The 11,714-nt window shown below is 45.8% G+C and overlaps 1 protein-coding gene across 1 annotated transcript; it reads left to right on the top strand.

The window, feature by feature from the left end:
* Positions 1-9,508: 9,508 nt before the first annotated feature.
* LOC136535308 (trimethyltridecatetraene synthase-like) lies at positions 9,509-11,414 on the top strand. The gene is made up of 2 exons (XM_066527610.1): positions 9,509-10,527; positions 10,600-11,414. The coding sequence occupies exons 1-2, from the start codon at positions 9,601-9,603 to the stop codon at positions 11,230-11,232; spliced, it is 1,560 nt and encodes a 519-aa protein (XP_066383707.1). The 5' UTR covers positions 9,509-9,600; the 3' UTR covers positions 11,233-11,414.
* The last annotated feature ends 300 nt before the right edge of the window (positions 11,415-11,714 follow it).

Genomic DNA, 11,714 nt, shown 5'->3' with positions numbered 1-11,714 from the left:
ACAAGAGGTCCTCCTTTTATAGGTGGAGAGGAGGGGTGTATTCCTTGGATCTCCTCAAAAGGAAGGAGCAAACTGCCCTCAGCATTTAATTTGCCACCATCCCCACCTGAACTGTCCTTGGAGAGGCGGTATGAACTGACCTGGCAAGGTTGGGCTCAAGGCAGGCCGCTAGGGGTGCGCCAGCACCATGGGTGCAGCCACACCCGAGGTGGGCCACCTTGAGTCCTACTTTGTTGGGTTGACTCCTATGATCTCCTGGACTTGGCCAATGGTGGTGTTGCGTAGAGTTGAGTTGGTTTGGTTGGATTTTGGGCTTGTCCTCCACCTATTCTTGGCCCTGATTGGCTTGGTTGTGGGCCTCCTTCCCCTTTGACTCATGTCAGGTATTTATATTGTTGTATTTCTTGTTTACTTTAGGTATATTTCTTGTGTAATTCTGACATGTCCTCCTATAAAAGATCAAACACCAAAAAATATGGAATTGATTAGTTATAAGCCCTAATTCTAAGTTTGGTGTCCGTATTGGTTTATTTTATGTGATAGTTGGTGGTTAAAAGTGTGAGTTAAGGACCGCCAACAAACTCCCCCACACTTAGCCCTTTGCTCGTCCTCGAGTAAAGCTTAGGGATAAAAGTAATCACGAGCATAACATCCCAAGATATACAACTATACATGAAGGTTATTCCAACACATTCTTTACACAAGTGGGATATGTGGAGTTAGCTAACATGTTTCATTGGGTTATTGAAAAGTGGAATAGTTCTCGAAACAAAGTCATCTTCCCAATTTCACGTCTTAGCACTTGGAGTTTTGAAAGTTTTTCTTAAGAAAAGCATAACTCACTTTATACTCCTCAAATGGCACTCTCAAATCACTTAATGGTGTATAAATCCTTACCAAGGTATAGCAATGTTTTGCCTTCTTTTGTTTTCTCCTACTTCTAAAAAGGTTTATGTGGAGCTTTAGGTAGGGATAAACAATATAGTATACTTGTATTGCATATGTTGTAAAGTCAAATCGAGGATCCAAGGAGAGAAGTGCCATACTCTTAGATCAAGATGTTCATGTGTGGAAAAGGTAAACTAAAACTATACTCCTGGGGGCGCCGAACCAGTATAAATCCCGTGTCTCCATTGTGTTTGCTCTTTGCATCAAGCGAGTTCCGCTAAGAATCGAGTATCTGCCGGTAAAAAACACCGACAATATTAATGAGATATTTCATGGTTTATTTTATGTCACTCCATACTATTCATTAAATGTTACATGGTGTATTTTAATCGTTCCAATATTTATTCAGGAGCCGTTTCATCGTGTTTTTTTAGATTATTTGCATATTATCCATGAGATATGCCAAGGTGTATTTTGAATTGTTCTCGTAGCCTTCTTGGATGTTCCATGATGTGTTTTTAATTATTCTTCATATTTTTAAGAAGGCGGCACATTTTTCGGAAGCTAGAATATTGTCCTACTTAATAAAAAGACAATGTTATATTTTCATGAAAAATATTCATCAATAAAAGTCTGTCTAAATGTATTTAGCCGGAGTCTTGTATTTAAAGATTGTTTTTTTAATAATATAAACAATGATATCATTGGAATTTAATTTGGATGCTAATTTGTAAACCGTAGCTTTTTAAGTTTCAAAAAGTTGTAGCACATCTGCTGAGGTAAGCAAGACATTCAGATTGTTTCTTGGACGATCCCGTACACTGCTAGGCGCCTAGGCAGGCACGTCGGCCCGTGCGGCACCCAGACACCAAAAAACGCTGCAACACATTATTTCTCAGCCCAAACACTATGCTAGCACATGTTCCCTCATTTTGCTGGCCCAATGGCTCGTAGCCCCGTTCTCCATTTCTCACGAAGTCCCGACCAGTTTCTTTGCTTCCCACTCGGCGATTGAGAGCGATGATAGCTTGGTGTGGCGTCCATTCATCTTCAATATCTGTTAAAATCTAATACCCCGAGTTAGTGCAGCAGTACTCGGATCTTTGAAAGGATGTTGCAAGTATGACCCGAGCTTGCACCGTATCAAAAAAAAAGATTTAGTCGAATCACGTAGAAAACCCTAAATGATCGTGTTGAAGCAACCACGACAAGAGATTATAATTTTTTGAGAAGATAACACATTTTTCTGAACCTAAAATATTGTCCTGCTTTATAAAAAAGACAATGTTCTATTTTCATGAAAAGAATACTCTTCAACAAAAGTTTATCTAAATATATTTAACTGGAGTCTTGTCTTCAAGGGGTTTTTTTTTTCTACAATATACACAATGATGTCATTGGAATTTAATCGCTGATTTGTGAACCGTAGCTTTTTAAGTTCAAAGTTCTAGCACATCTGCCGAGGTAAGCAAGACATCCAAATTGTTTCTTGAAAGATCCCGTACGCTGCTAGGCAGGCACGTCGGCCCATGCGGCACCCACACACACCAGTACACCACACACCAAAAAACACTGCAACACACTATTTCCATGCCCAAACACTATGCTAGCACATGTTCCCTCGTTTTGCTGGCCCAATGGCTCGAGGCCCCGTTCTCAATTTCTCCCGAAGTCCCGATCAGTTTATTACCTAGCCTCTTGGCGATTGTGGGCGATCGTTTGGTGTGGCGTTAATTCATCTTCGACGTCGACTGTTCGTCTCGTGAATCCCAATCCACAACGTACTCCTATCAACGATACCCCGTACGTACCTCTTTAAAAAAAACTCGTGACCCACCGACTTCTCAACCACCGCTAATAGACCCTGTGCTCGTATCTTTGTAGCAAGGGGGAGTACACTATTTAATACCTTAGATTACATCAATAACATTTGTGGATACCACATGGGCGATCTACACTTCACCGAGTTGGTAATACGAGAAAGTCTAAGGCATTGATCTACTTATGTTTGCATGAACTTGAGGGTGTACTTGGACATCTAGTTTGTAATGATTTGTTTTAAATTATTATGGTTTGTATTAACTTGATGAATGGGGATGATCATTGTAATATATAAGCTCTTACTTAATTAGTTTCATTCTTATTTATGGACGACGTACAATAGTATAACATATAATGCGTATACAAAAACTATTTGAAATGAAAAAAAATTGAATGGAAAGAAACTGTAAAAGAAAAAAATGAAAATGAAACAAAAAAATACGTAGTCCTGATTGGTTATACCAACCGGGACTGGAGGTGGGCACCCTCGAGCTTAGGTTGTAACCCCTTTAGTCCCGGTTGGTATAAGAAATCGGGACAAAATGTCCACATTCAATCCCGGTTGGGCGGCCCGGGACTAAAGGACGTGCCTTTAATCCCGGAATCGTAGTTCCAATTAGAAAATTGGGACTAGAGGGTTTTTCAACCGGGACTACAACCCAGCCCTGCACTGGTGAGAGCTGGTGATAAGGGTGTAGGTATATATACTTTTTCCAAAAGCACTATTGTGTCTGCCAATAACGACTAGTTTTAGAGTGCAGGTATATACATATAGCACAACAACGACTAGTTTTAGGATGTACTCCTACATATATACCCTTCAGTTCTCTTACTTTACCAGCAGGACCAACGTCAAAAGTGACATTTTACCATCTTTCTCTCCTAATCATTTTAAAAGTAATATTGTAATTAAGACTGTGTCTATACGCCCTGTGTCGGCCACATAGAGCTCACCCTGGGCATTTGATTAACCGAAACCGATCGGTTCGGTTCTTCGGTTTCTTGACAAATTCTGTTCGTTAAGAAATAGTAACCGATCGGTTCTTTTGAAATCTGGGAACCGACCAAATTCGGTTTCAATTAATTTGGTTCGGTTCCGGTTATGACCGAACTAACCGAGGTGCTAGGAACAAAGAAAAAAAATCACAGAATCGCACATCGAGCAACACAAATCACTAATTCCAGCAGTGATGAAGAACAGAGCATCGATTTCTAGGTTACCGATCGAAAAACACGTCTCCTTGCTCGCCCGCGCCTGCAGCCCTGCGTGGTGCGCACCACCTCGCCTGCGGCCCACGCCTCGCCCTGCTCGCCGCCGCGCGACTCCTTATCTCACGTGCTGCCGTCGGATGCAGGATGAAAGAGAGGGAGGCACGGGGCCATGCCGGAGCGGCGGAGACGCCAGATCTGAGAGTTGAGAGAAGGAGGGGAAGGGAGATTGGCTGCGCCATGGCCAAGCCGCCCGAGCGCTTCGCCTCCGCGTTGGCGTGACGCGCAGCCAAGGAGCACCGCCTCTGCGTGATGCGCCGTCGCCATGGCTAGCCTTTGCGCCTTCGTAGGCAGGGGAGGGGAGTGGGGAGCAGCGGCGGCGGGATTGGGAGTGGGGACTGGGGAGGGATTAGGTCATTAGGATTTAGGGGCAGGCGGGGCAGCGACCAGTGAGGAGGGGATTAGTTCGGTTATTTCGGGTATTTCGGTTAACCGAGCACTAGAACCGAAATAACCGTAGTAATTTCGGTTCTTCAGAACCTGGAACCGAATCTGGGACCGAATATTTCAGTTTCGGTTACTTCGGTTTTGGTTTCGGTTATTTCGGTTCGGTTCTCGGTTATTTTTGCCTAGATTGACATGGAGAATTTCTTTTTCTATTCATCAGGATCTTGACATTATTTTATATGTCTTGTAGCAAAATTTTCCTTTATAAATAGTTGTGAATGTGCTTCTGTTATTTTTTTCTAATTGCACGATCGATGTTTGTTCTTATTTTTTTCTAGTATAAAACATACTTATGTGTTACAACATGTCACTTGAAGCTAGCTATCGTTTTTGGATTTAATTAGAATTAGTCCAGCCTTGTTTTAATTAAGTCAATTAAATCTCAAGGCTCATAATAAATTCTAGATGCTATAAAAGGATTAATTCTATGTGGGAAATTGATTGGACATTGATTCAAGTCAAATGAGTGGCTATTATGTGTACCCATCTAAAGTTGAGAAAGGTAAAGATAGTGCTCACTACCGAGCGTCCGGCCGCCCCCGTCCGGACGGGACGGACCCACCTAGCCCCGCGCCTCGCGCGCCCTGCATCTCATGCCTTACATGACCCGTAGCCCCATGCCTCGTGCGCCTCACCCGTGCCTCGTGCCTCATGCCCCCACCTGTGCCTCACGCCTCGCGCCACACCTCATGCCTCCCGCCTGAAATCTCGCTGCGCACAACCGAGGTCTATGGACCATGGGCGACCTCCGCGCTGTGGCATCGAGCTCCGTGCTAGCGTCCAACTCCGCGTCAACGAGCGTCCATTGGGAGGCAGTAAGTAAATGAGCACATGTTGCAACCGTATGTTTCATGCGTTTCAGATGTATGTTGCATATGTTTCATCTAGGTGTTGCAAAAGTAGATATGATGTTACATAGCTGCAATAACTATACACGTATGTTGCAAGTGTATGTTTCAAATGTTTTAGCTGTTTCAAACATATGTTGCAAGTGTTTTATCTAAATATTGCATATGTTGCAAGTGTATGTTTGAAATGTTTTAGCTGTTTCAGATGTATGTTGCAAGTGTTTTATCTGGATATTGCATATGTTGTAGTGCCCATACACATATGTTGCAAGCGTATGTTGTAAATGTTTCGCCTGTTTCGGACGTATGTTGCAGCAAATGCTTTATGTTGCAAGTGTTCCATGAGCAGGTGCGGCAAAGGGCGCAAGCGAAGGTGACCCCTCGGGCGCAGGCGGTCCCCGTGTACGCGTGGTAAGCGAAGCAGGCGTGGTAGCATGCGCGGAGCACAAAGCTGTATCCATAGGTATAGCAGCATGCGCAGAGCACACGAAGCTGCATCCATGGGCGAGCAGTAAGCGCGAAGCACGAGGCAAAGCGGAGCACGATGTTGCATCTATGGCCAGGAAGCAGACGTGGAGCACGAGGCTAAGTAGAGCACGAAACTGCATCTATAGACGTCTTGAGGTTATCGTTATTGAAAACGAGCGGGCAGCAGTTGCGGGTGTCCAGACTGGCGCTCGTCTCTCCGAAAGGTAAAAGGCAAGTCACACGTACACGTACACGTACACGTACGCATATGCGCTCACCGAGCTATGACACGCACGGGCTTAGGCTTGGCCGGCTAGGCCTCAACATAACTGGCGCATGTGATGCCAATAAAAACTTTGCAGCTTCCAACTATAACGGGTGATGTGTCAGCGAAGGATACAATCTACTACTACCTCTGGCTCTTCTGCTAGGACCTAGACCTCAAACTTCTGCCATTGTTCTATGTTTGCTATCGGTGAAAGTGAGCAGAGTGGGAGACACAATGGACCAATGCTAGATCCTGGGCCTCGAACTCCTACTGTGGGTTTACATTTGCCATCGGTGAAAACTAGAACGGTAGAAACGAGAATGACGAAAGCGAAATTACCGTAAGTATATATTGTTATAGTAATTTATAGCGAAATTGCATCAAGTGACAACAATTAAAGTATTGCTGCAAAGTTTCAAGTTTTCAACACTTAAATAAAATAACTACCTCGTGGAACTACACGCGGATGCAGACTTGATTGGGACTAATCAAATCGAGAACGTAATAGGACTCCAATTGGTCTGCAGTGCTCGTTTAGCGATCGAAAATATTACTAGAGAGCACTCTACAATCATATAGTACCAAAAAAATTGATAATTAAATTCTACAGCCTAAAAAAGATAAGAAAATAACGATATGAGTACCATGTTAGAGTATTAAAAAAATCGAAAGAGCAAAGATAAGCAATTTTGATACGTGTAGACCATAAAATTTATCCATAAATTGAAATGTGGGGAGAGAACACTACTATATAAATGATTTTGCAAGGCGGTGCAATTTTATTAACGGAAGCGGGCACGTTGGGCGGCCGCCGCTGGCCAAGCGCGCCCGCCTCGGTTAACAATCGATTAACGTATGTGGTTGCCGACCGCCTCGGTTAATCAATTTACAGAGGCGGTCACTGTAAGGCTATTACAAAGAAAAATAAGGGAGGAAAAAAATAAAAAATAAATACATAAAGAGAAGAAAAAACAATAAAAAAAATAGAAGGCTATTACATACATTTCACCATTTTCAATAAACAGAAGAAGTTGTTTTACCTAATGTTTTTCTAAATAAAGTACCGGAATACGAAATAGTTGCTTCATTACAGGAGCCACAACTGAAACTATTTTGGTTATAGCCAAAGCTCTGCGCCTCTACCAAACAGGCCCTTGGTTTTTTCAAAAAATAAAATTAAGCTTCAAGAAACTTGGCTACTCATGTGTAGCTAATCTTATGCTTGCTTGGAGATCCGCTCGAATTACAAACAAGGCAAGCCTAACTCTAGTTGTAGTGTTAGGTCATTCTCAGCGGAGATTTTACATTATATATAGAGGTTTCAAACTCATTAAATGAGATGTCCTAAGCAAAAATGATGACATGACAAGAATTTTATGTAGAGGGAGAATAGACATGTTTTATTAGGATGAAATTAGGTGTACACTATTTCCAAAACTATGAAACGTGTTGAAGTTGGCATCGAGAGCTAGAGAGTTTCATTGTATGTTTCATCTGACTGCCCAAACCGTCTGTGCATCATAATTAAATGATATGGGTAGCCTATCAAATGAAGCTATGCACTGAGATGACATGCATTGAAATTGTGGAATAAAATTTGGGCCCTACTAGCTACAGCTTCATTCTCCAATAGCTTCAGGATCTGTTTTGAGCTGTTTTATAACAAACGAGTGTTTTTTTTTTCAAACAACTCCATAGGGGACGTTCTGGATGAAGCTGAGGAATAGCTGCTTCTCTTAGGTCACACTCATACCAGTGGGCCCCAATGCACGCGGATGTCGGAATTGCCCCCAGGCAGGTGCAGGGAGGGATGAGGCATGACCGGTGTGGGGAGGGGGGCCACCAGGGTAGGCGCGGAGCCATCGAGCCAAGGTGCACGTGGGTAAGTGCAAGCGCAGCTACCGAAGCAAGTGTGGGCACATTAGGGGGGCAGGCAAAGTCATTGGGCGTGCATAAGAAAGTGGACGAGGGAAAGCGTTGGGAGGAAGAGAGAAGAAAAGAAGTGAGAGAATAAAGTTGTGTTTGGTTGTAGGGTATAGAGGATGAGGCGGTTCTGACCTAGTTTTTTGGGTTGGGACGGTCCTAGTTTGTTGTTTGGTTGTAGGAATAGGGTTATACCTGGGTTGTGTTTGGTTTGAGGAACGAAGAAGGATATGGAATATGGGAATAGTTATGCATCTATTAGCGACCGTTAACACAGGGTCCACATGCCATTCTCCTTTCCACTCTCTTCCTCCCATCATCTCCCCAAACCGGAGCACAAAAAAGCATGACCAGCACAGCTTCCCTGACGACGCGCCGGCAGCCCAGGGGCTCGACCTCCCCTGCGGTGCGCGGCCAGCTAGGGGCGCGACCTCCCAGATGGCGCGCGGCTAGCCAAGGGGGCACGGCCTTCCCAACAGCGCGCGGACAACCTAGGGGGCGTGGCCTCCCTGGTGGCGCACGGCCTCCTCGGCGGCACTTGGTCAGGACGTGGAAGAGAGAAAGCGGAGGGGAACTACATCTAAGAGGGACGAGCTCGTACCTCTCTTTTGGACGGATGGGAGTGTCATCGATTCTAGAGGAATATTCCTCCCTAAGGATGACTCCGTTCCCGAAGTTTTAGAATCAAACACTGAGGCCATCCTACTTTGTCCCTGTCCTACTCTAGAACCAAATACAACCTAAGAGATGAGGGGAAAAAAAGATAAGAACATATGGACATTTTATCATTTCTGTCTATTGTGAATGTTTTTTTGACAAATGATTCACCAAAACAGATTTAACTCCATAAATGCGATTGTGACATTGTGGCAACATTAGAGCGATTAAAATACGTAACACACGTGGAAGCACACGTGGATGGAGACCTGATTTGGAGTAATCAACATGAAGATTATAATTTGGTTGGGCCTCCATCACCTAAAGTGCAAGTAACCATTCATTCAGATAAAGTCAAGCAATGAATCAATCCCTACGAAGACTAAAATGATAATCAAAATGTGGCATTTATAATAATATATTTGTATAACTTTATCATTGTTTCGCTATATATAGGAAAAAAATATAAGTTGCCTCTTGTTATTTTTCCTTTTAATTGAATTTAGTGTAAGATTGTAGACACCTGAGATATAGCAATTCAACACTTTTTTACTACAAGTAGTATAATAATAATTGAGAAAGAGACTGAGAAGCGAGCCAGCTCGGCAGAGCAATACAGCAAGTCACTCTAAATTGGTTCCTTGCGCATCGTAGCCTGGCTCGCACCAGCAGCACCAGGATCTTGCTGGCCAGGATCAGTGCATCTACCCGAGTTCGTTTGGCTACCATCTGCTTGCAGCCAGGACAAAGAAGGATGGTGATTGGTTGGGCAGTCTGTATGCACGCCTCTCAGTCGGCACAGCCTACCTACTCGCGCTGCAAAACACCGGCCAGGCTCGGTAGAAACGCAGGGTTTTTTTTTTTTCTTCGTATCTCTATGGAGCCAGGTTGGAGCAACATTTTTGCACCGGATGAGACAGGCCCAGGTGCCACTCCTTTTAAAGCTCACAACCCACCGGCCACCGATCAGATCAGCTCACCTCAGCTCAGGCTAGGCTGTCACTCTACGCGATGGAACTAGCAATGGCCGCGTTCCTCGGCATCGTCCTTTGCGCTGCGTTCTTCCTCAGGACCTTCGTTTTGCGCGGCCGCCGCCGGGCCTACAACCCCCCGCCGGGCCCCAAGCCATGGCCGATCATCGGCAACCTTAACCTCATAGGCGAGCTGCCCCACCGCTCCATCAACGAGCTCTCCAAGCGCTACGGCCCGCTCATGCAGCTCCGGTTCGGGTCGTTGCCTGTTGTCGTCGGCGCGTCCGCTGAGATCGCAAAGCTCTTCCTCAAGGTCAACGACGCGGCGTTCTCCGACCGGCCGAGGTTCGCGGTCGGCAAGTACACCGCGTACGACTGCTCCGACATCTTGTGGTCCCCCTTCGGGCCGTACCTGCGCCAGGCACGCAGGATCTGCGCCACCGAGCTCTTCAGCGCCAAGCGGCTCGAGTCCTTCGAGCACATCCGCGACGAGGAGGTGCGCGTGTTGCTGCGACAGCTGCGCCAAGAGTCCGGGCGCGCCGTGCGGCTCAGGGACTACCTGCAGATGTTGACGCTCGGCGTGATCTCGCGCATAGTTCTGGGCAAGAAGTACGTCCAGGAGGCGGCGGCCGGCGACAGCGAGGGGGACTCAGCGCCGGTGATAACGGCTGCCGAATTCAGGGAGACGGTGGACGAGTACTTCGCGCTTCATGGTGTGTTCAACATTGGTGATTTCATCCCATGGCTAGATTGGCTGGACCTGCAGGGCTACGTTGCGAGGATGAAGAGAACGAACGCGAGGTTTGATCGATTCCTGGAACATGTCCTGGACGTGCACAACGAACGGCGGCGACTCGAGGGAGGGAGCTTCTTGCCAAAAGATATGCTGGACGTGCTGCTACAGCTGGCCGATGACACTAGTCTTGAGGTCAAGCTTAGCAGGGACAATGTTAAGGCTATCACACAGGTGAATACATATCCTCTTACCTCCTATATAGCTATATATACCTAGTCAGAAATATTTCTACTTTTGGCGCAGGACCTAATCATCGGAGCCACGGATACTACTGCAAACACCCTGGAGTGGGCAGTCTCGGAGCTCCTCAAGAACCCCAAGATCTTAGCCAAGGCCATGGAGGAGCTGAACAACGTCATAGGACCGGACCGCCTGGTGACGGAAAGCGACCTCCCTCACCTCCCCTACATTGAGGTTCTCCTCAAGGAGACCATGCGCGTGCACCCGCCCGCGCCGCTGCTGGCGCCCCACGTGGCCCGCGAGGACACATCCGTAGACGGCTACGACGTGCTCGCCGGCACGGTCGTGTTCATCAACGTGTGGGCAATCGGCCGTGACCCTGCACTGTGGAACGCGCCGGAAGAGTTCCGGCCGGAGCGGTTCCTCGAGAGCAAGATCGACATGAGGGGCCAGGACTTCCAGCTGCTGCCGTTCGGCTCTGGCCGGCGGATGTGCCCCGGGTTCAACCTCGCTCTAAAGGTGGTGGCTTTGGGCCTTGCCAATCTGCTTCACGGCTTTGAGTGGAAGCTTCCGGACGGCGTGACGGCGGAGGAGCTGAGCATGGAGGAGACCTTCGTGCTCGCGATGCCGCGAAAGTTCCCGCTCAATGCCGTGGTCGAGCCCAGGTTGCCAGCCCGCCTGTATATGGGCGCTTGATGTCCTTCGTGTGTTGGGCTGTTCGCGTGTAAGCACGTGATTGTTCAGCTCTTGGAAATTAATGTTGTGTGTCGTCTAAAAATTAATAATGGTACTCCATATAATGGTGTAGTACCTGATTCCCCAAAAAAAATCAATTTTAGGTGCATTTTTAATCAAAATTTCTAAAGTTCAGTCAAATATAAAGCAAAAATATTAACAATTATATACACCTCCTAACAAATCTAGCAATACTTATTTTATATTATAAATATTGATTTTTTATATATAGTTGGTCAAAGTCAACATATTTTAACTTAGTACTATGCTACAATTTCATTCTTTTCTAGGCGGAGGGACTAAGTCATTATGATACCTAGCCACTAGGGATGAAAACGGATTGGATATGGATGAATATCACTAATATTACATTTGTTTTCATACTTCTGTCCGAATTCAGATTCGAATACGAATAATGTCAACCATGTCGGATAGGATACGAT

This window comes from Miscanthus floridulus, unplaced genomic scaffold (genome assembly GCF_019320115.1).
Source record: "Miscanthus floridulus cultivar M001 unplaced genomic scaffold, ASM1932011v1 os_2659_1_2, whole genome shotgun sequence".
Lineage (NCBI taxonomy): Eukaryota > Viridiplantae > Streptophyta > Magnoliopsida > Poales > Poaceae > Miscanthus > Miscanthus floridulus.
This window is presented reverse-complemented; position numbering and strand designations above follow the sequence as displayed.